Consider the following 26,826-nt stretch of genomic DNA (forward strand, 5'->3'; position numbering starts at 1 on the left):
TGGAAAGAAAAATTTTACACAGGCTGATCCTAGGTCACACAGCTACTCAGATATGACGAAGACAGATATGTTTTCAGGACCAGGCCCTTGGTTCCCAGACAGAGACTCTTTCTTCTGCCATCAGGACATTTCCTTGGCTCTCCATTAAGATCAGCAGGAACTTCCATTTTAAAACAAAGGACAGTAATGTGGCCAGCTGATTCCCCCACATCTCTGACATTTCATGGTCCTTACAATTTTTATTCTTTCCCTGTGTGACTTCATCATGAATGGAACAGAAGCCAAGGATTTATGTTTTATAATAGGGTATAAGCAAAGCAACAGGACATAATGGGAATATGGTCCTCCGATCCAGGGGCAAACACCAGAATTGTCACTTAATTGTCTTGTGTTCAGGCTGGAATCCTACGAATTCTAGCCTGAAGAGGAGAACAAAAAAATTTCCCTCCTCTTTACCATCTTCAAAGGCCTAACACTTCCGATTTCTTCACAGTGTAGGGGATGACTGACAAACGGCCTTGTGAAAGCTGCTGAAGCCCTATACCTGATGCACATATTAGGGCATTAGGGAGCGCTGGGGCTCAAGCCATCCTCTGGTCTTGATGGGGCTTGCCAGGGAGGCAGGTCACAGTAGTCACTGGACAAGAATGCTAGGTAGTCCCTGGACAGATTCCCCACTGCTGGTGTCTACATGTCAGGATCCACTTTTCTCCCTAAGGCTAATTGTTGATCTGCTGCTTTTAATTTTCCATTCATACTGTTTTCCTTTTTAAGGTAATGTAACCAAGAGGTGACCCTGAGCTAGGAGTAGGTCAAACAAAGTTTCAAGGGTTCTTAGGTCTCCCTTTCCTGGTTGTAGTCTCATTGTACCCCATCACACAGACCACATAAGCAAGGACTATCTGGATGGAAGTCGTAGGCAGACAGACTTGGACAGGTTAGGTGTAACCAAGGGAAGTTCTCCGTGGGACAAGTTATTAAAGAAAAACAAACTTGTTAGTAGGACTATTGTTGGGGCAAGTGACTTGGCAGGTATGTGTTAAAGAGACAGAGAGAGACCCCCTTGTCTCCAAACATTTCTTCTATTAGTGAATTATATTGCTTTGGAATCTATTTAATTATTAGAACTTGATTTCTTTAGACTAAAAGCCTCCTTTGTTAAAAATGCAAAATCATCCCAAGAAGGACAACACAGGAGGAGGCTGTCATGCACACCTTAGAAAATATTAATAAGGCTGCCACATCCTTTTTATAAGCTGGGAAGGAACAAGAAAGATTTGAAATAATTTCTGAAGTCTGATGACCTTCTAGTGGCAGTCAAGCCTGTAGAAGAAAGTTTTAGGGGAGGGGAGAAAAGAGGTCAGTGAGGGGCACTGAAAGGAGAGCCAGAGACCCGACTTCACACTTTGACTTGCAAAAGGATGTTTTCCTTCCGTGTCTTCAAATAAGAGCGATGTGCAAATAAGGGCCACAGATAAATATCTTTGGGACAAAGTAAAACAATGTACAGGAAATGCTTTGTACCAATGGATATTTGGCAACTCAATGCACTAAAGCAACACAGAAACAAAGACAGTTTGTAATGGGGGATGCCAAGACTTCTATAGTTACCTATTAACCAGGTTACTCATTGCATCTCGAAAGTTCACTGAACTCCAAGATCAGTTTAATTGGAATATAAACTTTCAGTTTACACAACAAAGTCACCCTACAAGGAAAATCTACAATGATTGACTCTACCCCAGGGTGTTACTGACTAGACAAAGAGATCAGTTCTCCTGAAAAGTATGTGTGAGACAGAAACAGACTTAGAAACATGGTGGAATTCTCTTGAAGGGGGAAGTTAACAAAATAAAGCACAGAAATATGATCACAAGGAAGTTCCAGGTTTATGATAAATTATTTTAAAAGATGAAAGAAGAAAAAAAGCTAGATATTTTCAATGAATTACAATTCTTTAATGATGAAAGTATAAACCCATCCCAGTGACTTAATTAATTTGCTACATAAATGTCCAAACGTGTTAAAGCATGCCCAAGTATTAGTTAGCCTCATAATATTGACAAACATAAATGAGGAAGTCTGTGGATTGAGAATATAACTTCATGTTTAAATTATTAACTGAAAAATCCCTCAAGCGCTATGAAATCAGTCTTTACCACATCAGGCCCAGCAAAAAGAAAACTAAGTTACAACTTCTTTCTAAAGGGAATATCATATTTCAATTAGGATTGTTGATTTACTCTCTTGCAAGTCCATATGTCAAAGTGAATGCAAGAATCTATTTCAGCAGTTCCCATTGTGGTGCAGTGGAAATGAATTTGACCAGGAACCATGAGGTTGTGGGTTCGATCCCTGGCCTCACTCGGTGGGTTAACGATCCAGTGTTGCTGTGAGCTGTGGTGTAGGTCGCAGATGTGGCTTGGATCCTGTGTTGCTGTGGTTGTGGCGTAGGTTGGCAGCTACAGCTCCAACTTGACACCTAGCCTGGGAACCTCCATATGCTGCGGGGATGGCCCTAAAAACAAACAAACAAAAAATCTATTTCAAAAATCTAAGAATTTAAAAACTTGTGAATAAAAGAGAAAATCAGATGCTTCATTGTCTTGTGTCCTTTCACAGACACAATAAAGAATTCAAATTAATGCTTTAATTTCCTCTAAATTGGAATTAGGGGCATGAGATAAGATGAAAGTATAAAGACAGTGAAGATAAAAATTACAGCAGAATAAAACACTGAAACATTCAAGTATACAATCCTCCCTTCGTATCTGTAGGGGATTGATTCCGGGACCCCCTGAGGATATAAAAATCCATGGCTCTTTTTTCTGGTTTTTTTAGCTGGCCCTCCCTATCCATGGGTTTGCAGATGTGGAACCCGCAGATAGGTAGTGCTGACTGTAATTGTCATTTTCTAAATAAAAGACTCTTTGCCAATGGCATCTTGTATCTCCTGAGCTAATGATTCTTGCAGCTTGTGATTTCACAAAAGAAATGCAACATCTACTCAAATCTATTTAAAGGGATCTAATTATAAAGGGTAAGGTTTCTGCTGTTTAAAGTAGGATACAAAGCTTGATTTGAGGGGTGTGTCGGGGAGGGACTTAAGAATGATTTGGAAAGATGAGTCACTTCCAAAAAACTGTTGAAAAGCAAGCAATGAAGGGCTGCCAAATAAACATATATAGGTCCCTAAATAAGGGTTACCGTAGAATAGGGGTCAGCGGTCTTCTGTAAAGAGCCAGATAGTAAATACTTTTGGCTTCAAGGGCCAATTCCTGTTTGTCATTGTAACTACCCAACTTTGCCACTGTAGTGCAAAAACAGCTATAGGACGTTATAAATAAGTGTGGCATTTTTTTTTTCTTTTTATGGCCACACCTGACATATACATGGAAGTTCCTGGGTTAGGGGTTGAATTGGAGCTGCAGCTGCTGGCCTATGCCATAGCCATGGCAACACTAGATCTGAGCTCCATCTGTGACCTATGCCAACAGCTGGTGGCAACGCCAGATCCTTAACCCACTGAGCAAGGCCAGAGATCAAACCCGCATCCTCACAGAGACAATGATGGGTCCTTAAGCCAGGAACCCCAGCATGACTGTTTCAATGAAACTGCATTTTTGGCAACAAAATTTCCATTTCACGTCACAAAATAAAATTCTTCCTTTGCTTTCCCCTCTCCAACCATTAAAAAATGTGAAAACCATTCCTAGCTCATGGGCTGTACAAAAACAGGCAGAAGGTCAGATTCTGCCCAAGGGCCACACAGAACTTGTCAACCAGGCAATTTCCCAATATAGAAGCACCAAGGTGTTTCTGTTTTGTTTTGTTTTGCTACAGAAATTAATTCCCTGTTGATACTGAAGTCACCCAGGTACATTCTCCCTTTAAAAGTTCATGCCTATATTAGGCAGCTTCTAATTTCACAATATAATTTGCCTTTTACAGCCTCCCTATCAATTAAAACAAAAATCGGTATTACAGCAAGCAGCTATTTATTATAGCTATGATTAAGGACATGAACTCTGCAACCAGAGAGACCAGGCTTTGAGGCCCTGATCCAGGGTGACATGGGGAAGTCACTAACTACTCTGAGCCTGTCACCTTTTCTGTAAAATGGGAGTAATGATGATAATAGGAATCACCTTGTAGGGCCATTTCAAGGATTGTGTGAGAACATGCACGCAAAGCCATTAACAGAGAACCTGGAATATAACAAGTGCTCAACTCGGGTTTGTATTCTGGAACAGGCCAGGATGATGCCCCGTTTTATTGTCTGAAGTGCTGGTTACTCAGGGCTGGCTTCTGCCTTGGGAGAATGGAGGAATATGTTGGACTCACTCAAAAGTAACAGGAAAATAATAGCAACCAACATTTATTCGCCCTTTACCATGAAAGATTCTGGTCTGAATGCTTTACATATGTTATCTTTTTAATTACATAACCACCCTGTCAGGTATCTATCCACCTTAACGACCCCCATTTTACAGACAAGGAACAGAGAGGTTATGCAACTTGTTCATAGCTATTAAATATTAGACTGAAGAGCAAAACTTAGGAAGTTATGACTCCAGAGTCACAGTGTGTACTGCACCTCTGACAGAGAAAGGTAAAATGTATTTCAAGATTAAGTCCAAATGTCAAATTCCTATTTACCTGCCCAATGGATGCCACTGTAGATGGTCCTGTCTTTTTACCTGGTATTTGGCTACCCCAGAACAGGAAGTAATATAGTGGTAACTATATAATGATACTCAAATATTTGTACGTGATTTTTTTGAACTTTTTTTTTTTTTTGGCCATGCCTGTGGCATATGGAAGTTCCTGGGCCAGGGACTGAACCCACAGCACAGCAGTGATCTAAGCCACTGCAGTGACAACACCAGATCCTTAACCTGCTGCGCCATAAGAGAACCCTCTGTAAGTGATTTTATACATATGTATTATTTCATTTGAGCCTCTCAACATTTCTTTGAGAATAACTGGGTAGATTTGCTGGGTGGATTATAACTCCATCTCCACTAAATGTTAAAAAAGATGACAGTCTCTCATTTCTCCTTCTGAATTGCCTATAATATCTACTTTTTCTCCCCATTCTCACAGACATCCCTCTAATCAAAGCCTTCATCTCCTTATGCAGAGAATACCACAACAGCCCCCTAGCTATCTCTCTGGCTCCAGTCTCTCCTTTCCCACTCATCTTTCATGCCCCTGCCAACCACACCTACAAATCTCTCATCATGTTGCTTCCTTTCTTAAGAATCCATGGTGATTCCTAAATGCCCATCACCTCTGCCCTGCCTTCGAGGCTCTCTGTGGTTTGTCCCACCCTCTCTTCTGGCCTTACTTCCCCAAGGCGCCCAACACAACTTGCAACAGGAAGACAGGTCAAGTCTCTATTCTCCATTTGTACCACAGGCACCTGACTTCTGTTCTCATTGAACTTGGGTTCCATTCCCGGCCTCACTCAGTTGGTTTAAGATCCAGCATTGCCATGAGCTGTGGTGTAAGTGGCAGACTTGACTCGGATCCCAAGTTGCTGTGGCTGTGGTACAGGCTGGCAGCTGCAGCTCCGATTTGATCCCTAGCCTGGGAACCTCCATATGCTGCATGTGCAGCCCTAAAAAAAAAAAGTCATCAATTTTAGTTGGCACTAAAATATTACATGTATATATTTTTAAAGCTGCAAATGAGCTAAAATATGTAACTAATTTTAGTTTTTATATATTTACTTAATATTATAATAAATAAATATTATTTTAACAAGAAAAAGTAATGTCTGCTCTTCAAAAGACACCATTCAGGAAAGACTGGTAGAAAATACTTGAAATACATACGGCTGACAAAGGATTTGTATCTACTCCACACATTAGACTCCTACAACTCAATACAGATTTGGAGAAATTGGAGTTCCCGTCGTGGCACAGTGGTTAACAAATCCAACCAGGAACCATGAGGTTGTGGGTTCGATCCCTGGCCTTGCTCAGTAGGTCGAGGATTCGGTGCTGCCGTGAGCTGTGGTGTAGGTCGCAGATGCGACTCAGATGCCACATTACTGTGGCTCTGGCGTAGGCCGGTGGCTACGTTTTTGATTCGACCCCTAGCCTGGGAACCTCCATATGCCTCGGGAACGGCCCTAGAAAAGGCAAAAAGACAAAAATAAATAAATAAAAGATTTGGAGAAATAAAGAGAAATAATCCAATTAATAAATGGAAAAAGATTTTAACAGTTACTTCATGAAAGAGATACGTGAATAGAAAATAAGTACATGAGGGAGTTCCCGTCGTGGCTCAGTGGTTAACAAAACCGGCTAATATCCACGAGGACAGGGGTTTAATTCCTGGCCTTGCCCAGTGGGTTAAGGATCCAGCGTTGCTGTGAGCTGTGGTGTAGGCTGGCGGCTACAGCTCCGATTCAACCCCTAGCCTGGGAACCTCCATATGCCATGGATGCGGCCCTAAAATGACAAAAGACAAAAAAATTAAACAAAAGAAAAGAAGTACATGAAAAGACAGAGCTCAACATAATTAATCTTCAGGGAAATACAAATGAAAACCTCAAATTAAAATCAAAATGAGATGCCATTATAGATTCATTAAAATCACCAAAAACTAATAAAAAAGGACACTAAGTGTTGGTAGGGACATGGAGCATCTGGAACTCTCAAAACCTTGCTGGTCATAATGTAAAATGGTATAACTACATTGGACAATCATTTGGTAGTTTCTTATACCCCTACCATACAACCCAGCAAGTCCACTCTTGAGTACTCACCCAAGAGAAATGTATATATATTCATTCACACTAAGACTTGTACCAGAATATTCACGGCAGCTACACTCGTAATAGCTCAAAACTGGAAATAATCTGAATGTCCATCAAGAGGTAAATGCATGAACAATTATGGTATATTCATAAAAAGTAAAAAATACTACTTTGCAATAAAAGGTAGTAAACTACTAATATACACAACATGGATGAATCTCAAAAACTTTTGCTGAATAAAAGAATTCAGACACAAAAAGAAACTCACTTCGCATTCCATTTATATGAAACTCTAGAAAAGACACATCTAATCTGTAGTAACAGAAAACCTATCAGCGGCTGCCTGGGTTGGAGTATGGAATAGGAGATGATTTGGGCATAAAGGAACTTTTTGAGGTAATGAAAATTGTCCTATATTTTGACTGTAGTGATGGTTACATGAGTTCATACTGAACCCCACTGAGATGTACACTTAAATTGGGAGCATTTTATTGTATGTAAATTACACCTCGCTAACGCTGATTTCAAAGAAAGCAAACTGCAGACTAATAGTTTGTAACAATAATAAAATGAACAGTATATTAGGATTCTGTTTTAGTAAAAGAGAAAAAAAGCCCATATAAAAAGCCCGTGTAAGTCTGCATATAGCTGTAGGAACACAGGGAAAGGTGTGAAAGAATATATACCAAACTATCATCATTGCTCACCTTGGGAAAATAACTACTACTTGGGAGAGACTGGATTTTTATCTGTACACTTTAGGCAGTGTAACAGTTCGTATACAGCTATGCCTGCCAACACACCATCCCGAACGTGTTTCTTCCCATCAAGAAACAGAGGCTACTTTCCGTCCCCTTGTACCTATGACTTACTTTGTGGTTTTGTCCTACTTTGACAGTAGAATGTGGTGGAAGTCGTGCTAAGCCACTTCTAGGTTTGGCTCTTAACTGGCCTGGGAACTTCTGCTTTTGTTCTCTGGGAATAGATTCACTGTGCTGAAAAGAAGTCTGGCTTCAACTACTGAATGACGGGTGTCCACATGCAGGGACAGACGGAACCATGTGGAGGAGCACGAAGGCACCCGAGTCAAGGTCCCAGTTGAACGCAACCTCCTGGGAGAGCCCAGCCTATACTGCCTGGAGCAGAAGAACCACCAGCTGAGCCCAGGCAACACCATGAGGAGCAGAGATGAGCTGTCCATGCCAAGCCTTGCCCATATTACACAATTCTGAACAAATAAATGGTGGTTGTTTTAAGCCAGTGTGTTGAGGTCCTTTATTATTACACACAGGGAATCAAAACATATATTATGAAAGAAAAAGCCCATAAACTAACATTTTGAAATCAGTAAATTAAAAGTTTAAATATTTCTGGAAACTACCTAATTAGAATGCCCTAAAGGTGACTGATTATAGTTCCGTACCTTTAAACAACTTTTGTTGAGTAAGATACTTTTAAAGGTGATGTGTTATTCCTTGACTAGTCTTATATTCCTTGACTGGTCTTATACATTATTTGGTAGGAAAATGCATTAATAGTTCTTGTGCGTGTCTTTCTGCCTTTTCTAGGGCCGCTCCCGTGGCATATGGACGTTCCCAGGCTAGGGGTCGAATCAGAGCTGTAGCCACTGGCCTATGCCACAGCCATAGCAACGCCAGATCTGAGCCTACACCACAGCTCACGGTAACGCCAGATCCTTAACCCACAGGGATGAAACCCGCAACCCCATAGTTCTCAGTCAGATTTGTTTCTGCTGCACCACAATGGGAATTCCTCTATACTATAAAATATTATGCAGCTATTTAAAAGTTCCTCCAGAGTTCCCTTTTTGACTCAGTGGTTAACGAACCCAACTAGGATCCATGAGGTTGTGGGTTCGGTCCCTGGCCTCGTTCAGTGGGTTAAGGATCTGGCGTTGCCGTGAGCTGTGATGTAGGTCGCCGACGCGGCTCAGATCCCGAGTTGCTGTGGCTGTGGCTGTGACGTAGGTTGACAAATGTAGCTTGGATTTGACCCCTAGCCTGGGAACTTCCATGTGCCGCGGGTGCGGTCCCAAAAAGCAAAAAATTAAAAAGTAAAAATAAAAGAAAATTAAAAAAAAAAAGCTCCTCCCCCTCATCTTAGTCCCTAGGCCCCCACTGGACTCACAGTAGCCTGCTAGACAAATCCAATTATTCCATTTCCTTTTGTTTTCTACAATGGGCTAGAAGAAGGTGTTTGTCAGAGCAGAGGCTGGGGCTGAATTTGCTCCTCTCTGATCAGATGACTGGTTTTCTGAAATTAGATTATGGGCTGCATCCTGGAGCTGGATGGGATCATGGATTGCTCATCACTTGGATGAGCTGTGAAGTGGCAAAGTGAATGTTGAACTAAAACTTAAAAATGAAGCAGGTGATATGGAAAAGAGTTGACATAGCACATTAAACAAGGATGTTCTGCAGGCTGTAAGAGTGAGAACTACACCCTATAGCCCAGGACCCACCCTCTTCCTGGAATATAGAGGAATGTGAGAAAAGATGCCCTCTAAGCCAGAAGCAGAAGCTGCTGTGCCTGGGCACTCCTGGTGTCACTCTAGTTGCCATGGCATTCTCCAACAGAGACCTGAGATCTAGTTCTCTCCCCTCACACCTCATTCCAAATATTAATTCCTGAACTGTCCTACAGAGTTCACTGAAGCTAAACTCTTCAGATGAAGCAACATGACTCTGGCTTTCTATTTCTGCGCTCATTTTTAAAAGTTTCTGATCCAGAGTGAACTAGAACTTGTCTGAGCTTGCTCTTTAGAAGGCTATGTTCTGCCTCTAAAAATAATTAAGTGCTTTTCTTTGTAGGTCATAATGACACTACCAGATCTGAGCTGCTCTTCTAGGACAGCAATGGGTCCACCCTGAGTCATGCATCCACCCTTCCATCCATCAGTCCCTCCCTGACCTCCTTCCCTTCATCCAGCCATCTACCCCTAGGGATGACAGGTTCCTCCATTCATTCTGGGAACAAAGTACACATTTTAGAGATGACTGGTCAGGGTTAGGAAACAGGTCTGAAGCCATGGAATAATTTTTGTCTGTAAGGCATTGGCAGACTCATTCACTGCTGACAAAAGTGTACACTTCTGGAAAGTAACTTAACACTAAAGATCAAGAGCCTTCAAAGTGTGCACATACTATGACCTAGTCGTTTTCCCTGTAGGAATCGATCCTAAGGAAAGAATCAAAGATTCACCAAAGGATTTAGGTATGAGAATAATCAATAGCACACTTCTCATGGTCCTCATAAAGTTCCTCATAAAGTAGGGAAATAGAAACACCTAATTAACTCTCTAGAAGATAATTAAATACAATTATGATAAATTCAGATTATTAATTATAACAACCAATGAATGTTATATTTTCAAAAAATATTTAATGACATGGAAAACTGCTTATAAATGTTAAATGAAAAAAGCAGCACCCATATAGCGTAATTACAAAGTGGAGAAAGAAACAGAACTAGAAAGAAACACCAAAGTAAAGAGTGGTTACTTTAGAATGGTGAGACTACTGACTATTACTATTATTTTTTTTTTTGGCTTTTTAGGGCCTCACCTGCGACATATGGAGGTTCCCAGGATAGGGGTCAAATCGGAGCCATAGCTGCCGGCTTGCACCACAGCTCAGGACAACGCTGGATTCTTGACCCACTGAGAGAGGTCAGGGATCAAACCCGCATCCTTATGGATCCTAGTTGGGTTTGTTAACCGCTGAGCCACAACAGGAACTCCTACTTTCTTTTTTGTACTTCTTCTGTTTTCCAAATTGTCTAAAATCATAATGGATTACTGATACGATTAGGAGGGGAAAGGTCGATAAATAGATTGTTAAAGTTATACTTCTCAAAAGAATTAGGAAGACATGAGGAAGAAAAAGAGAAGGATGAAAAGAACTTCAACCTTCAATTCTGGCCAGATGAGTATTTCCAATTTATAGCAATGTAAGTATTTGCTGAATTGAACTATATTGATCCTAACCTGGGCAGACTTGGCAAAAAGCTTTTATTTCATCCTCTGAATTTTGCTGAAAATTTTTCCTTTCAAAATATGTAAACTCTAACCCTTGACTGTTGTTTATTTTTGCTGAAATTCTACGAATGCTGAACCTCCCCCACTGACATCCAATTACTCACACATCCAACCTACCTTTTCACTTTAGTTCAGGCTATGCTGTGAGCTGAAAATCTCTGAAAGCTAACATACAAGAGCTATTTTTCAAAAACTGACCTGCTGTGCCTGGTAACGACGAGGAACTGGTGCGGCCCTGCAGCATGCTGCGACATTCAATTGCATGGTCCGAAGAGAAAAAGGACAGACAAGACCAGTTCCTCTGGGCTCCGCGATACTCCACAGAGGCCTCTCCTGACGTGAAGAGGTCACCTTACGGAGATGATGTGTGTATGAGCTGACCTCTCTGACTAAACATAAGCTCCGAGAAGGAACTGCCTGGCTTCCTTACACTCCTATTTCCAGCCCCAGGGCAGAAACTTCCATCCAGTGCCCCTCAAAAAATAGCTCTGAACTGAACTACACTGATGCCCCTACTCCCAAAATTAAGGGGAAAAAAAAAACCAAGCATATTCAAGATTAAAAAACTTTGAGCATTAGGAAGAGCTATCAAATAACCCAGGAATTTATATGGCTTAGAACTTGACAAAAGCAGGAAATTAAATTAGAATTCAAAGAATGTTTGGGTATTCTTATGGGCAGAGGTGGAAACTGTTTTTCCATCAAGGACTTCTTTCCTTTTCTTTTTTTTTTTTTGGCGGCCGCACCCACAGCATGTGGAAGTTCCCAGGCCAGGGATCAAACCTGCACCACAGCAGTGACAACACGGAATCCCTAACCTGCTGGCCACAAGAGAGCTCCTCCATCAAGGACTTCTGATCCAAACTCAAGATTCAGATGCAGCCATATACAAATAAAAGCAATTTCATTTATTGCTCCGTCTTTTCCTTGGAATGAGAAATAAATATTAGCAAAGGATATAAAATATTCCCTAAATACAAGGGATAATGTAAAAATATCCTTTCGTCCTTATTATGGCTCATTAAATGTACAAGTCAGGCAAAAAAGGAGGCATATCTCCAAGGGTGACCACAGGCTCTAATAAGGACATACTCCTATATTCAGCAGATAGCAGAAGAAGCTGTCTACTAGAAAGTATGCTGCTGAGATTGGTATAAAATAGATAAGATTAGCTCCCACATCTGAAAGGATTTATAAATACATTGCAAAAAGGAATGAAGAATTGTTTCAAACGCTCTCCAGTGAGATGGCAATCTAAGATGTAACTGAGATGCAGGACAGGCTAGAGAACAGTCAAGGCCACTAGCATGACTGCACAGTTGAGTAATGGACAGCTCCAGGCCATGCCATTCATACAATGATGACTCTTGGAACTTCTGAGGCTGTAAATAATTTGCACAGTTGTACATGGCAGTCCTGGATTTAACCAACATATCTGAGTGATGTTATAAAGCAGAAACACCAGCTCTAGGACAGGGGGCATCAAGAGCAGCCTTACTGTTATTTGGCGCCAGACAGTCCTTGGTTGTAGGGGCCTGTCCTGTAGCCGCAGCTGTAATAACTAAAACTGTCTCCAGATACTGCCAAATGTCTCCCTGGGCAGGAGTGCAAAATTCTTCCTCCTCCTCCCCTATTTGAGAATCACTGATCTGGAGGAACAAAGAACTGGGTAGTGCTGGTCCAGCTCTACTGAAGAGAGAGAAGATACTGCATCTGGCATAGGTGAGAAAGGGGTGGAGTCGACATCAGATCAGGAATAACGCTCTAGGCAATCTCAGAAGGAAATACCTTCACGGATGTATTCAATACCCTTTGTCAGGTATTGTCCCAAATACCAACTCAATATTTTGGGCACAGACATTTGATGCTACACATTTAAAAAACTTAGAAAATGCAATAACATGTCAAGACGAGGAAACAACCCAAATGTCCATCAACAGAGGAGTGGGTCAAGAAGATGTGGTACATATACACAATGGAATATTAGCCGTTAAAATGAACGAAATACCAGCATTTTTAGCAACATGGATGGTCCTAGAAATTATCATGCTAAGTGAAGTCAGCCATACAATGAGACACCAACATCAAATGTGGACATGTGGAATCTGAAAAAAAGACAGACTGAACTTCTTTGCAGAACAGATGCTGACTCACAGACATTGAAAAATTTATGGTCTCCAGAGGAGACAGTTTGGGGGGTGCAGGGATGTGCTTGGGCTGTGGGATGGAAATCCTGTGAAATTGGACTGTGATGATCATTATACAACTACAGATGTGATAAATTCATTTAAGTAATAAAAAAAATAAAAACAAAACAATAAAAAATGCAATAACGTATAATAGTCCACAGATTATTGTCAACATCGACAATGGCCACCTAGGAGGGAGTGGAGAAACACTCAGAGGGACTGGTCATTTAGCAATGTATTAAGATTAAATTTCTAGGGAGTTCCCATTGTGGCTCAGTGTTAATGAACCTAACTAGTATCCATGAGGATATGGGTTCAATCCCTGGCCCTGCTCAGTGGGTTAAAGATCTGGCATTGCTGCAAGTTGTTGTGTAGGTTGGATCTGGCGTCGCTATGGCTGTGGCATAGGCTGGCAGCTGAAACTCTGATTCAACCCCTAGCCTGGGAACTTCCATATGTTGCAGGTGCGGCAATAAAAAAAAAAAAGAAAGAAAGAAATGACACGCAAGTCCTTCTACAGGATTAAAAGCATACAGACTAAAATACATGAATTCATCCTTATATATGTTGGTTGAAGAAAGCCTTTCTATGTAAGATAGACACCATAAAGGAAAAGACAGATGTTCCTACATCAAAATAAAAAACTTCTGTGTTTCAAAACAAATGAAACAGAAAATATGAACAAAAGTAAAACGTAAACAACAACCCAAAGAAAATATTTACAATATAAATGTTAGTGCTTCAAGATCTGTAAATATATAAAGCTTTTATAAATTGAGTAATAAAATCAACACCTCAATGGAAAAAGGAAGGATAGGAATAGGCAATTCACACACAGATTCCACACACAAAGTTTAGCCAATAAAAATATGATGAATATTTAACACTATCAACTGAATAATTGGAAGTAAAAGCATAACAGTGTTTCTTTATATACCTGCTTGATAAAAATAACACACAGCATATATAGTGCTAATGAGAGTACAAATATTCTCAAACATTGAGATATAAAATGACATAATTCCTCAGGAATGCAATTTAGTAATAAACATGTTTTAAAATGTATACATGCTTTTGGAGTTCCTGTTGTGGCTCAGCGGTAATGAACCTGACTAGTTTCCATGAGGATGTGGGTTCGATCCCTGGTCCCACTCAGTGGGTTAAGGATCTGGGGTTGCCGTGAGCTGTGGAGTGGGTCACAGACGTGACCTGGATTCCGCATTGCTACAGCTCAGATCTGACCCCTAGCCTGGGTGTGGCCATGGGTGTGGCCCTAAAAAGAAAAAAAGAAAAAGAAAAACATACATGCAAAAAGGGCATACCCTTTTCAGGAGCCTCACACCCTTCCTTTCCCTAAAAAGTCAAAGATAAAAATAAAAAATAAAAAATAAATAAAATGTATATATGCTTTTAACATATTCTACTTTTAGAAAATTTTCCTAGGAAATTATCATGGATCTGTATAAAGATTTAGCTATAAGAATATGCATCTCGGAGTTCCCGTCGTGGCGCAGTGGTTAACGAATCCGACTAGGAACCATGAGGTTGCGGGTTCGGTCCCTGCCCTTGCTCAGCGGGTTAACGATCCGGCGTGGCCGTGAGCTGTGGTGTAGGTTGCAGACGCGGCTCGGATCCCGCGTTGCTGTGGCTCTGGCGTAGGCCGGTGGCTACAGCTCCGATTCAACCCCTAGCCTGGGAACCTCCATATGCCGAGGGAGCGGCCCAAGAAATAGCAACAACAACAACAACAAAAAGACAAAAAGACAAAAAAAAAAAAAGAATATGCATCTCATTGTCATTTATAATAGTGAAAAATTAGAGCAACCTGTAAGCTGATCAGCTGAAAAAAACTCTGATACATCCAAATGATACAATGCAAGCATTAAAAATTATTGAGGATGTGGAAAATATGCATGTTAATGGCAGGAAAAAGATGCTTAACATGAGAATGTTCAGGATGCAGACTGAGTGAGAGACTGGGTCTGGAGTCAGACCGTCTGGGTTCAAATTCTGGATCCATCATTAATTAGCTGTACAACATTAGGCAAGTTAGTAGCCCTCTCTGTACCTGTTTCCTAATGTGCAAAAAATACAACCTTTATGAAACAACAGCAACAATCTAGGCAATAATCACTAATGGTTACTTAAAACCACTAGGAGGAAGGTTGATGGGGAAGTGTATTTTAGATGTATCCTACCCCAAACACACTGATCAATCTTCCCATTACTAAAAGGAGACACCAGACATCATAGGCCTCGTAATGTGAGACAGCAAGAAATACAATGTACAGCACAGCCTATGATATATTCTTGCCCCCCACCCCATTTGACCTGAATTTACTCAAGTGTTCAGATCTAGCAACTTACTGGAAACATGGAGATTTAATTCCATTAAAATGAGGTTCAAGGACAATCAAAATAAATGATGGTGATAAAAAGTCAGACTAGGGCATACCTCTGGGGCACATGTAGACTAGGAAGGGAAAAAAGGAAATTTTATGGGTTGCTAGCAGTCCCCCCTGCTTTTTTCGGCTGTGTTCTTGGCATGCAGAAGCTTTGCGGCCAGGGATTGAACCCATGCCACGGCAGTAATAATTCCAGATCCTTAACCTGCTGAGCCACCAGGGAACTCCTCGAAATTTCTCTCTAGTGATATGGGTGATGGCAAATATGTTAAGAACCACAGAACTATACTAATAAAATTAGTGTATTTTATATACTTTCCTATGTGTATATGATACTTTAATTTTTTTAATGGAAAGAAAAAAGCTCCTGCTGATTTTTCACCATTGCCTAGTAAGTAGCAGCAAGAAAAGTAGGTGTGGTTAGGGAATTGAAGCCAAGAGGAAGCGGTGGTGCACGGCACCTGCCTCCTACTGTGGGCCTCCTTCTCCCAAGGAATCCCCCTGCTGCAAAGAAGACTAGGGCTAGGGAGAGCCCAAGGCCCAGGCCACTGAAATGAGGGCACTTCTAAAAGTGGCTGTCACAAGGATTTCCACACCATTAGGAAACTAAGGATACTGGCTCTGTGTAAAAACGGGCTTTCATTTCCCTTAAAGGATTTTCAATAAGCCATCTCATCTATGCACCTGGACAAGTTGCTAAGGAGAATTAGAAAGTAGCAGTTAAAGCTAAGGCAATGTTTATGGCTGGATATCTGTTAGAGGAGGCTACGGGAAGATTAGAACTTTGAGAACTGAAGGAATATGCTTTGAAACGCCAGGAGGCAGTTTGGGAAACTGGGCTAATTATAGGAATGGGTAAGGAGGAGTGAGCCCTCTCTCCACTCGACTTCGTCCTTCACCCCCACCTTCACTCTCACCACAGGAAGTGATCTGGACTGGCCTGCGGAGACTGAGCAATGCACATTTTCAGCGTTCATCATCCCAATGGTAGAGCCCTGCCAGACGTTACAGAGAAAGCGCATGTGATGCTGATGCCACCTCTATACGGTACATGTTCCACCTCAGAGCGACAAGCACAATGAGACACACAAATGCAGGTCAGAGCTCGCACTGGATCCTGTAGTACTTGACATTCACACCTACTGTGAGAAAATCATTTCTCATGATGGTGCATTTGTCTGGCATGTTTCAGACTCATATTTAAGACCAAAGACAAATATAGAAAGTTGGTCTTTCTTCAAAGGGCAAAAAAAAAAAAAAAAATCTTGTAATTTCACTTTCCTGAGATTTTTCTTTAACTGATAAAGGAATTTAAATGCTTGGAGATCTACGTGCTATCTTTTTTAGCCAAAAGGGGCACCTAGCAATTAGGAAAATTGAGGGGTACGTCTGTAGAAATGATGTGAGGCTATGTGGGACCTTTATAAATCCTTGGAAATGCTGGTGAAGGAAGAATTGTGATATTTTGATGCAAGTGGCAAAAATCTAGTTTGTTTTTCAAAATCTTCCCCTAGTGGGTAAAAAGTAAAATTTAATCCTTACAATGGCCCTATAGGTTAAGTGCTGTTACGTCTCTTGTGTGTATGAGGACACCGAGGCACAGGAGGTTGAGAAACATTACCGTGATCACACAGCCAATAAACAGCAGCTTGGGATCTGAACCCAAGCCATGTGACTCCAGAGCCATGGTCTTAACACTCTCAGCTTGTGCGGTTTTGAGCAACTTCCTCTGAGTTGGTAGGTTCAACTCTTAGCGCTATTATGTACCAGCTGAGTGAATCTGAACACATTGCTGAAGGTGTCTGGGCCGGTTTCCTCATCTGGAAAATGGTTCTAACAACAGGCTCTTTATAGCATTTGTTGGGAAAATTAGATTACATATGTAGATGATCTGGCACCCAGGGGCCATTCAACCCATTAGTGCCCCTGCTTCCCGGTCTGCTATTCCTCTTCTTGTCATGCTTGCTGCTGCTCAGCTAGTGGAAAACTTCTCACTGAAGAGTATCGGGGCCTCAACATAGCTCAGGGGAAGAGACTAAGCAGTTTTAGGAGAACGGGCGCTATTGCTGCCAATCTCTTGGTGTACGCTGGGCACCTGCCAGAATCCTGGAACAGGAAGTAGTTCATCTCAGCCCCCAAACTTGCTCACCTTGCTAGCGAAACAGCCTCCAGGTGCATAGACTTTGGTTCCACAGCCATACTGCTTTGTGACCTCATTCCAAGATGATGGAACAAGAAAACTCACCTAATGCCCTGACAGTTCGCATCAGGACTTCCCCGACTTTCATTCTGGTCTCTGCCGTGTGCTTGTCTTTACCAGCATCATATTGATGCAATAAGCCACACAAGATTTTCTCAGGGTACACATCTGAGAGCAGGGCAGCCCCTGGGGTTGAAAATAAAAAGGAAGAATTTGTTACTGTTTACTGAAAGGCAAATAAGCCCAGGCAGCCTGTGATGGGATGATCACGAAGACATTTAAACCCACCTCTGAATTCTACCAGCAAGGGCTGCCCTTTATTCAGAGTGACAACATCGTGAGCGGAAAGAACACAGGCCTGGGAGTTCACACTCCTGGGTTTTTCTAGTCAACCCTATATGATCTCTAAAAGCACTTTCAGCACTGACATTCTATGACCTATGAATTCTGGACTCTTTGTTTTTTTTGTCTTTTCAGAGCCACACTGGCAGTATATAGAAGTTCCCAGGCCAGCGGTGGAATTGGAGCTACAGCTGCTGGCCTATGCCACAGTCACAGCAACGCGGGATCCGCAGCCCACTGAGGGAGGCCAGTGATGGAAACTGCATTCTCATGGATACTAGTTGGGTTCTTAACCCGCTGAGCCACAATGGGAACTCGTGAATTCTAGACTCTGGAAGTAGGGGTTAGGTGATTACATATCATGGCAGGGATTCACACAGTAGTGAGAGGAGACTGGATTAGATGCCCTTGAAGAAGCCTTCTAAGTCTGAGGCTCTACAGTTCTATGATGGTATCATCCATGCCAACACATCAGCCTGAACCACAGCAGTGCTTCCTGTCTTTGCTGCAGTTCTCCAGTTCAGCACGAGTTTTCTCTGAAGAACTGTTAATGATGAGAGCAATTTCCATAAAGAAATAGGGAGGGAGCTCCCGCTGTGGCTCAGCAGTGATGAACCTGACTATTTTCCATGAGGACATGGGTTCAATCCCTGGCCTCACTCAGTGGCTCAAGGATCCGACGTTGCTGTGAGCTATAGTGTTGGTCGCAGATGTGGCTCAGATCCAGTGTTGCTGTGGCTGTGGTGTGGGTCAGTAGCTGTAGCTCCAGCTCGACCCCTAGCCTGGGAACTTCCATATGCTGCATGTGTGGCCCTAAAAAGCAAAAAAAAAAAAAAAGGAAAGAAAGAAAGAAGGAATACAGATTCTGGGCACAATCGGTGGTGGACCTCTGCTTATGGCCAAGTTCCCTGATCAGAGGTCGGGAAGGTCCTGCTCTTGAGTCCCCCTTTCCACACCTGCTGACCCCTTCTCCCATCATGCCCATACGGCCTAGATAAAAAATCTGCAGCAGTGCTGTCACGATCTGAGCCCAGCCCTATATTGAAAAAAATCTTACAGGGGCTAAGAGAGGAGAAGAGGAGATATGACCAGAAATAAAGCCCCTGGTCTCAAAACTATATAAATACAAATTCTATTAGTTGGTGGGGACAGGGAGGTACGTACTCCTGAAGAATAGTGAATAAAAAGAAAAGCAAAGCAAATGAAGGAAGGAAACCTGGGTTTCAGATTATACCTGGGGTGAGAATGCTTCTCACCCCCTTCACCCCAACCACTCTGGTCCATCACATCTGGCCTGGTTTTTCCAATAACCTCCTAACTGTTCTCCATGCTTCTCCCCCTCCCTCACCGCAGCTGGAACTAAGTGGTTAAAACGGGTCAGATCTCATTAATCTTCTGCCCAAACCCCTCAAGGGTCTCCCTTCTTCCCTGAATATGAGCGGCCCCATCCCCACCTGCCTTTGCTCCCCCTGACCACATCTCTTAGCACACTCTCCTTTGTTCACTGTCCTCCTGCAACCCTGTCTGGAAGCCGTTCCCTGCTGTTCGCAGAGTAGACTAAGCTGCTTCGGGCCCAGGGTCTTCGCCTTACTTCCCCCTCTGCCTAGGCTGCTCCTCCTCCAGGTAGTCCCGGAACTTGCGCCCAAAGCCCAACATGTCTCAATTCAAACATCACATTTATCATATATAACACAGCAGACAACCTCCTTCTCCTACCACTCTTGATCCTTTTCATCCTGCTTCATTTCTCATCTTAGCACTTCATTGTACTGACTGATGTACACTTGTTTATTGATTGACTGCTGTTCTCAGAATGTGAACTCTACAAAGTCAAGGATTTCACTTTGTCCCGCATGATAGCCTCCATGCCTAGAAGAGTGCCAGGACATGGCACGTGCTCAGTAACTGTTTGTTGAATGAATGGATGGATGAATAGAAGGGTTCAAAGATACAGCCTTGATATAAAATTCAGGAATTAAGGAAGAGAAGATAGGGAAGGAGTAATACAAATGCTTGATAAATCTACAATTACTTTTTATCTAGATTATCATTCATCCATTTAAACTTGACAATCTTGGGGGAGGGGGGCAGAAAACAAGCAGGAGGCATAATTCTCCCAGATTTCAGATAATACTATAAAACTACAGTAAGCCAAACACTGTGGTACTGGTACCAAAACAGACATAAAGACCAATGGAACAGGATAGAGAATCCAGAAATAAACCCAGACACCTATTAATCTTCGACAAAGGAGGCAAGAATACAAAACGGGAAAAAGACAGTCTCTTCTGAGTTCCCATTGTGGCTCAGCAGAAACAGATCTGACTGGTATTCATGAGGACACAGGTTCGATTCCTGGCCTTGATCAGTAGGTTAAAGATCCGAGGTGGCTGTGAGCTGTGGTATAGGTCACAGACTCGGCTTGGAACTGGCATTTCTGTGGCTGTGGAGTAGGCAGGCGGCAGCTCCAATTCAACCCTTAGCCTGGGAACTCTATATGCCATGGGTGTGGCCCTAAAAAGAAAAGAAAAGAAAAGAAAAACAAAAAAAAGACAGTCTTAGTCTCTTCAGCAAGTGGTGCTGGGAAAACTGGACAGTTGCACGTAAATCAGTGTGAGGAACATCCTCACACTGTGGCAAAAATAAACTCAAAATGGCTTAAAGACTTAAACGTAAGAAAAGACACCATCAAACTCCTAGAAGAGAACATAGGCAAAAGATTCTCTGACATCAACCGTACAAATATTTTCTTAGGTCAATCTCTCAAGGCAATATAAATAAAAGCAAAAATAAACCAATGGGACTTGACCAAATGGACAAGCTTTTGCACAGCAAAGGAAACCTTAAAAAAAAAAAGACAGAGAAAAATAGTTTCAAAAAATGCAACCAACAAGGGCTTAATCTCTAAAATATACAAACAACTCATACAACTAAACAGCAAAAAAACCCAATGACTCAATTGAAAAATGGGCAGAAGACCTAAAAAGACATTTCTCCAAAGATACACAGATGGCCAACAGGCACATGAAAAAATGCTCAACATTATTACTTGCATTAGAGAAATGCAAATCAAAAACTACAATGAGGTACCATCTCACACCAGTCAGAATGGCCATCATTAACAAGCCAACAAATAACAAATATTGGAGAGGGTGTGAGAAAAAGGGAAGACTCCTATACTCTTGGTGGGAATATGAATTGGCATAACCACTATGGAAAACACTATGGAGGTACCTCAGAAAACTAAATATAGAACTACCAGGAGTTCCCATCGTGGGGCAGTGGTTAACGAATCCGACTAGAAACCATGAGGTGGCGGGTTCGGTCCTTGCCCTTGCTCAGTGGGTTAATGATCCGGTGTTGCCGTGAGCTGTGGTGTAGGTCACAGACGCGGCTTGGATCCCGCGTTGCTGTGGCTCTGGCGTAGGCTGGCAGCTACGGCTCCGATTAGACCCCTAGCGTGGGAACCTCCATATGCCGCAGGAGTTGCCCAAGAAATGGCAAAAAGACAAAAAAAAAAAAAAAGAACTACCATATGACCCAGCAATCCCACTCCTAGGCAATTATATCCAGACACAACTTTCTTCAAAAAGATACACACACCCTTATGTTCACAGGAGCACTATTCACAATAGCCAAGCCATGGAAACAACCTAAATGTCCCTAAAAAGAAAAGAAAAAAAAAAAAAAAAAGACAGTCTTAGTCTCTTCAGCAAGTGATGCTGGGAAAACTGGACAGCTGCATGTAAATCAATGAAACTGGAATGTCCACTGAGAGATGAATGGATTAAGATGTGGTGTATATACACAATGGAATACTACCCAGCCATAAAAAAGAACAAAATAATGCCATTTGCAGCAACATGGATGGAGCTAGAGACTCTCACGCTAAGTGAAGTAAGTTGGAAGGAGAAAGACAAATACCATATGTCACATATCTGGAATCTAATATACAGCACAAATGAACCTTTCCACAGAAAAGAAAAAAACAGACTTGTAGATGTTGAGGGGGAGGGGAAGGGATGGACCAGGAGTTTGGGGTTAGTAGATACAAACAGTGCATTTCAAGTGGGTTAGAAATGAGATCCCACTCCATAGGACCGTGAACTGTATCTAGTCACTTGTGATGGAATGTGATGAAGGATAATGTGAGAAAAACAATGTACATACATATGTATATGACTAGGTCACTTTGCTGTACAGCAGAAATTGACAGAACAATGTAAATCAACTATAAGAGGAAAAAATAAAAACCTAAAAAAAACCTAAAAATAAATAAACAACAACAAAATAAACTTGATAGTCTTGCAGGCAACGTCTATGTACTGTCTTCTATGTTATACGCTGGGGTTGTATTTGTTTATAAATCAGATACACACAAAGGCAATGCAAGTGTTGAGGGCTGCGCCTGTCTGCCCAACCTCTCTTCTGTGCTCCTCACCCCTACACCTTTTCCTTGCTTCTAAAAAGCCTGAGAAGTCTCTGCACAGAGTCCTAAGCCATATCTACCTTCCTTTACATGGCCTCCAATTTTACATAAGCAAACTCTCTGCTCTTTAGGGAATTTCAGGCTGTGGCAGAACCTGAATTAGCTTCCCTACTGGCAAAATGTGATACTGCATTTGTACTTAGCTCTATTACACAACACAACGGGTAAGTTTTTGGAAGTCCAAGGTGAAGTTTGAGACATCCTAGCATAGGAAAAATGTCTGTGGCTAAGAAAAGGACAAATAGAGTTCCTGTCGTGGCTCAGTGGAAATGAATCTGACTAGTACATATGAGGATGCAGGTTTGATTCCTGTCCTCACTCAGTGGGTTAAGGATCTGGTGTTGCCCTGAGCTGTGGTGTAGGTCACAGACGCGGCTCAGATCCCATGTTGCTGTGGCTGTGGTGGAGGCCAGCAGCTGTAGCTCTGATTGGACCCCTAGCCTGGGAACATCCATAAGGCTTGGGTGCGGCCCTAAAGACAAAAAAAAGAAAAGAAAAGGAAAGGAAAGAAAAAGATGAATTATTTCCTAAAGGAGAGAAAGGAAACAGCTTCCACATTCTGAAAGAGCCCAAAGGAAAAGTGAACTGATAGTTGCTAACTACAATTCTGGCAGATGTTCTATCACTAATGTATCACAAGGCCTGCCACGCACTATAGATCTACAGCACTCAAAACTACTTTTCATCAGAAGTTTCCAACCATATATACGCTGTCTCCAAGAGACCCACTCCACTTCTAGGGGCATGTACAGATTCAAAGTGAGAGGATGGAAGAAAATATTCCATGCAAACAGGAATCAAAAGAAAGCTGGAGTAGCAATACTCATATCAGACAAAATAGACTTTATTTATTTTTTTAATTATTTTGTTTTGTTTTGTTATTTTGCCATTTCTTGGGCCGCTCCCACGGCATATGGAGGTTCCCAGGCTAGGGGTCAAATCGGAGCTGTACCACCGGCCCACACCAGAGCCACAGCAACACGGGGATCCGAGCCGTGTCTGCAACCTACACCACAGATCATGGCAACGCCAGACCCCTAACCCACTGAGCAAGGCCAGGGATTGAACCTGCAACCTCATGGTTCCCAGACGGATTCGTTAACCACTGAGCCACAACGGGGACTCCAGACAAAACAGACTTTAAAATGAAGACTATTTTGGAGTTCCCATCCCATACAGCAATGGACAGATCATCCAGACAGAAATTCATTAAGGAAACACAGGCCCTGAATGAAGCATTAAACCAGATGGACTTAATAGATATTTATAGGCCATTCCATCCAAAAGCAACAGAATACACATTCTTCTCCCGTGCACATGGAACATTCTCTAAGATTGATCACATCCTGGGCTACAAATCAAGCCTCAGTAACTTTCGGAAAATTAAAATCCTTATCAAGCATCTTTTCCCATGACAATGCTATATGACTGGAAATCAACAGCAAGAAAAAAACTACAAAAAACACAAACACGTGGAGACTAGACAACATGCTGCTGAACAACCAATGGATCACTGAAGAAATCAAAGAGGAAATTAAAAAATACTTAGAAGCAAATGACAACAAAGATAGGACACTCCAAAACCTATGGGATGCAGCAAAAGCCATTCTAAGAGGAAAGTTAATAGCAATACAAGCCCACCTCAGGAAACAAGAAAAAGCTCAAATCAACAAGCTAACTTTACAGCTAAAGCAGCTAGAGAGAGAAGAACAGACAAAACCTAAAGTTAGGAGAAGGAAAGAAATCATAAAGATCAGAGCAGAAATCAATGAAATAGAAACAAAGAAAACCACAGAAAAGATCAATGAAATGAAAAGCTGGTTCTTTGAAAAGATCAACAAAATTGATAAACCCTTAGCCAGACTTATCAAGAAAAAAGGAGAGAAGACTCAAATCAATACAATTAGAAATGAAAAAGAAGAAGTAATAACAGACATTACAGAAATACAAAGGATCATAAGAGATTACTCTATGCAACTATATGCCAATAAAACAGAAAACCTGGAAGAAATGGACAAATTCTTAGAAAAGTACAATTTTCCAAGACTAAACAAAGATGAAATAGAAAAGATGAATGGACCCATCACAAGAACTGAAATTGAAACTGATTTAAAAACTTCTAACACACAAAAGTCCAGGACCAGATGGCTTCACAGGCAAATTCTATCAAACATTTAGAGAAGAGCTAACACCTATCCTTCTGAAACTTTTCCAAAAATTGCAGAGGAAGGGACGCTCCCAAATTCATTCTATGAGGCCACCATCACCCTGATACCAAAACCAGACAAAGATACTGCAAAAAAAGAAAATTACAGGCCAATTTCACTGATGAACATAGATGCAAAAATTCTCAACAAAATACTAGCAAACCGCATCCAACAATACATTAAAAGGATTGTACATCATGATCAAGTGGGATTTATCCCAGGGATACAAGGGTTCTTCAATATCCACAGATCAATCAGCGTGATAGAACACATTAACAAACTGAAGAATAAAAACCATATGATCCTCTCAATGGACACAGAAAAAGCCTTTGACAAAATCCAACACTCATTTCTGATAAAAAACCCTTCAGAAAGTGGGCACAGAGGGAACCTACCTCAACATCATAAAGGCCATATATGAAAAACTTAGAGCTAACATCATCGTCAATGGTGAAAAGCTGAAAGAATTCCCGTTGAGATCAGGAACAGGACAAGGATGTCCACTCTCGCCACTACTATTCAACATAGTTTTGGAAGTCCTAGCCACAGCAATCAGAGAAGTAGAAGAAATAAAAAGAATCCAAATTGGAAAGGATGAAGTAAAACTATCACTTGTTAGATCTCATCCATGAATTTGGCAAAGTTGCAGGATACAAAATTAATACACAGGGAGTTCCCATCATGGCGCAGTGGTTAACAAATCCGACTAGGAACCATGAGGTTGCGGGTTCGATCCCTGGCCTTGCCTAGTGCGTTAACAATCCGGAGTTGCCATGAGCTGTGGTGTAGGTCATGGACTTGGCTCGGATCCCGCATTGCTGTGGCTCTGGCGTAGGCTGGTGGCTATAGCTCTGATTGGACCCCTAGCCTGGGAACCTCCATATGCCGCGGGAGCGGCCCTAGAAATGGGAAAAAGACAAAAAATAATAATAATACACAGAAATCGATGGCATTTCTATACACTAACAATGAAAGATCAGAAAGAGAAATTAGGGAAGCAGGAAGCGACCCTATAGGCCAGGTAGTGAGCCCGCCGACCATGCCTGCGGGCGTGTACTGGACGTCCTACCTGAAAATGTTTGCCGCCAGTCTCCTGGCCATGTGCGCCGGTGCGGAGGTGGTGCACAGGTACTACCAGCCGGACCTGACAATACCCGAAATTCCACCAAAGCCCGGAGAACTCAAAACAGAGCTTTTGGGGTTGAAAGAGCTACAACAAAAACCTCAAGATCCAACTCTGCCAAGAACTCTGTGAATAGCAGTATGAGAATTAAATGTGCATTTTTAAAATTCATTGAGTCAAAACTACTTGTTAAGCACCCAATACAATGCTGACCGAAACAGGAAGTGCTCAGTAGATGTTAACTGATGCATTGAGATTTAATTATGGTTTGACCAGTGTTTCTTGAAAACTGCCAAAGCTTTTATTATTGCTTTCTTTAATGTGGTTTGATAAATACTTTTTTTATGGCTGCACCTCTGGCACATGGAAGTTCCCAGGCTAGGCAGGGATTGAATCAGAGCTATAGCTGCCAGCCTACGCCACAGCCACAGCAACACCACATCCGTGCCTCATCTGCGACCTACACCACAGCTCATGGCAGCACCAGATCCTTAACCCACTGAGCGGGGCCAGGGATTGAACCTGCATCCTTTTGGATCCTAGTCAAATTCTTTAACCTCTGAGCCACAACAGGAACTCCCAATAAATACTTAGTCTTGAATATCATGTGAGATAGAATTTTGAAGTATCTCCTGCCCTTATAATTCTGGTTTATTTCTCTGAATAAGCTTAACTATAATGGCTAATGAGAATTATAAATTAAGTATAATAAAAATGACATTGACCATGAAAAAAAAAAAAAAAAGAAATTAGGGGAGCAATCCCCTTGACCATCACATCTAAAAGAATAAAATACCTAGGTGTAAACCTACCTAAAGAGTCAAAAGACCTGTATTCTGATAACTATAAGACACTGAAAGACATCAAAGATGACACAAATAGATGGAAAGACATATCATGCTCTTGGTTTGGAAGAGTCAATATTATCAAAATGACTATACTACTTAAAGCAATCTACAGATTCAATGCAATCCCTATCAAATTACCAAGGACATTTTTCACAGAACTCGAACAAAATATTTTAAATTTTGTTTGGAAGCACAAA

General features: G+C 41.7%; 2 protein-coding genes across 2 annotated transcripts in view; one reads left to right on the top strand and one right to left on the bottom strand.

Moving 5' to 3' along the window:
• The window catches only part of TANGO6 (transport and golgi organization 6 homolog), a 199,039-nt gene that overhangs the window by 61,777 nt on the left and 110,436 nt on the right, over positions 1 to 26,826 (bottom strand). The window contains exon 15 of the mRNA XM_047790702.1: positions 17,666 to 17,806. Coding sequence (XP_047646658.1) covers positions 17,666 to 17,806 — 141 coding nt within the window. The remainder of the gene's footprint in view (positions 1 to 17,665; positions 17,807 to 26,826) is intronic.
• Positions 25,671 to 25,933, top strand: LOC125132885 (protein BRAWNIN-like). The gene has a single exon (XM_047790710.1). The coding sequence runs from the start codon at positions 25,698 to 25,700 to the stop codon at positions 25,911 to 25,913; it is 216 nt and encodes a 71-aa protein (XP_047646666.1). The 5' UTR covers positions 25,671 to 25,697; the 3' UTR covers positions 25,914 to 25,933.

Source organism: Phacochoerus africanus, chromosome 8 (assembly GCF_016906955.1).
Source record: "Phacochoerus africanus isolate WHEZ1 chromosome 8, ROS_Pafr_v1, whole genome shotgun sequence".
Lineage (NCBI taxonomy): Eukaryota > Metazoa > Chordata > Mammalia > Artiodactyla > Suidae > Phacochoerus > Phacochoerus africanus.

What these genes read in the sequence shown, in the direction of transcription:
- LOC125132885 (XM_047790710.1), top strand. Translation starts at nt 25,698, where the DNA reads ATGCCTGCGGGCGTGTACTGGACGTCCTACCTGAAAATGTTTGCCGCC.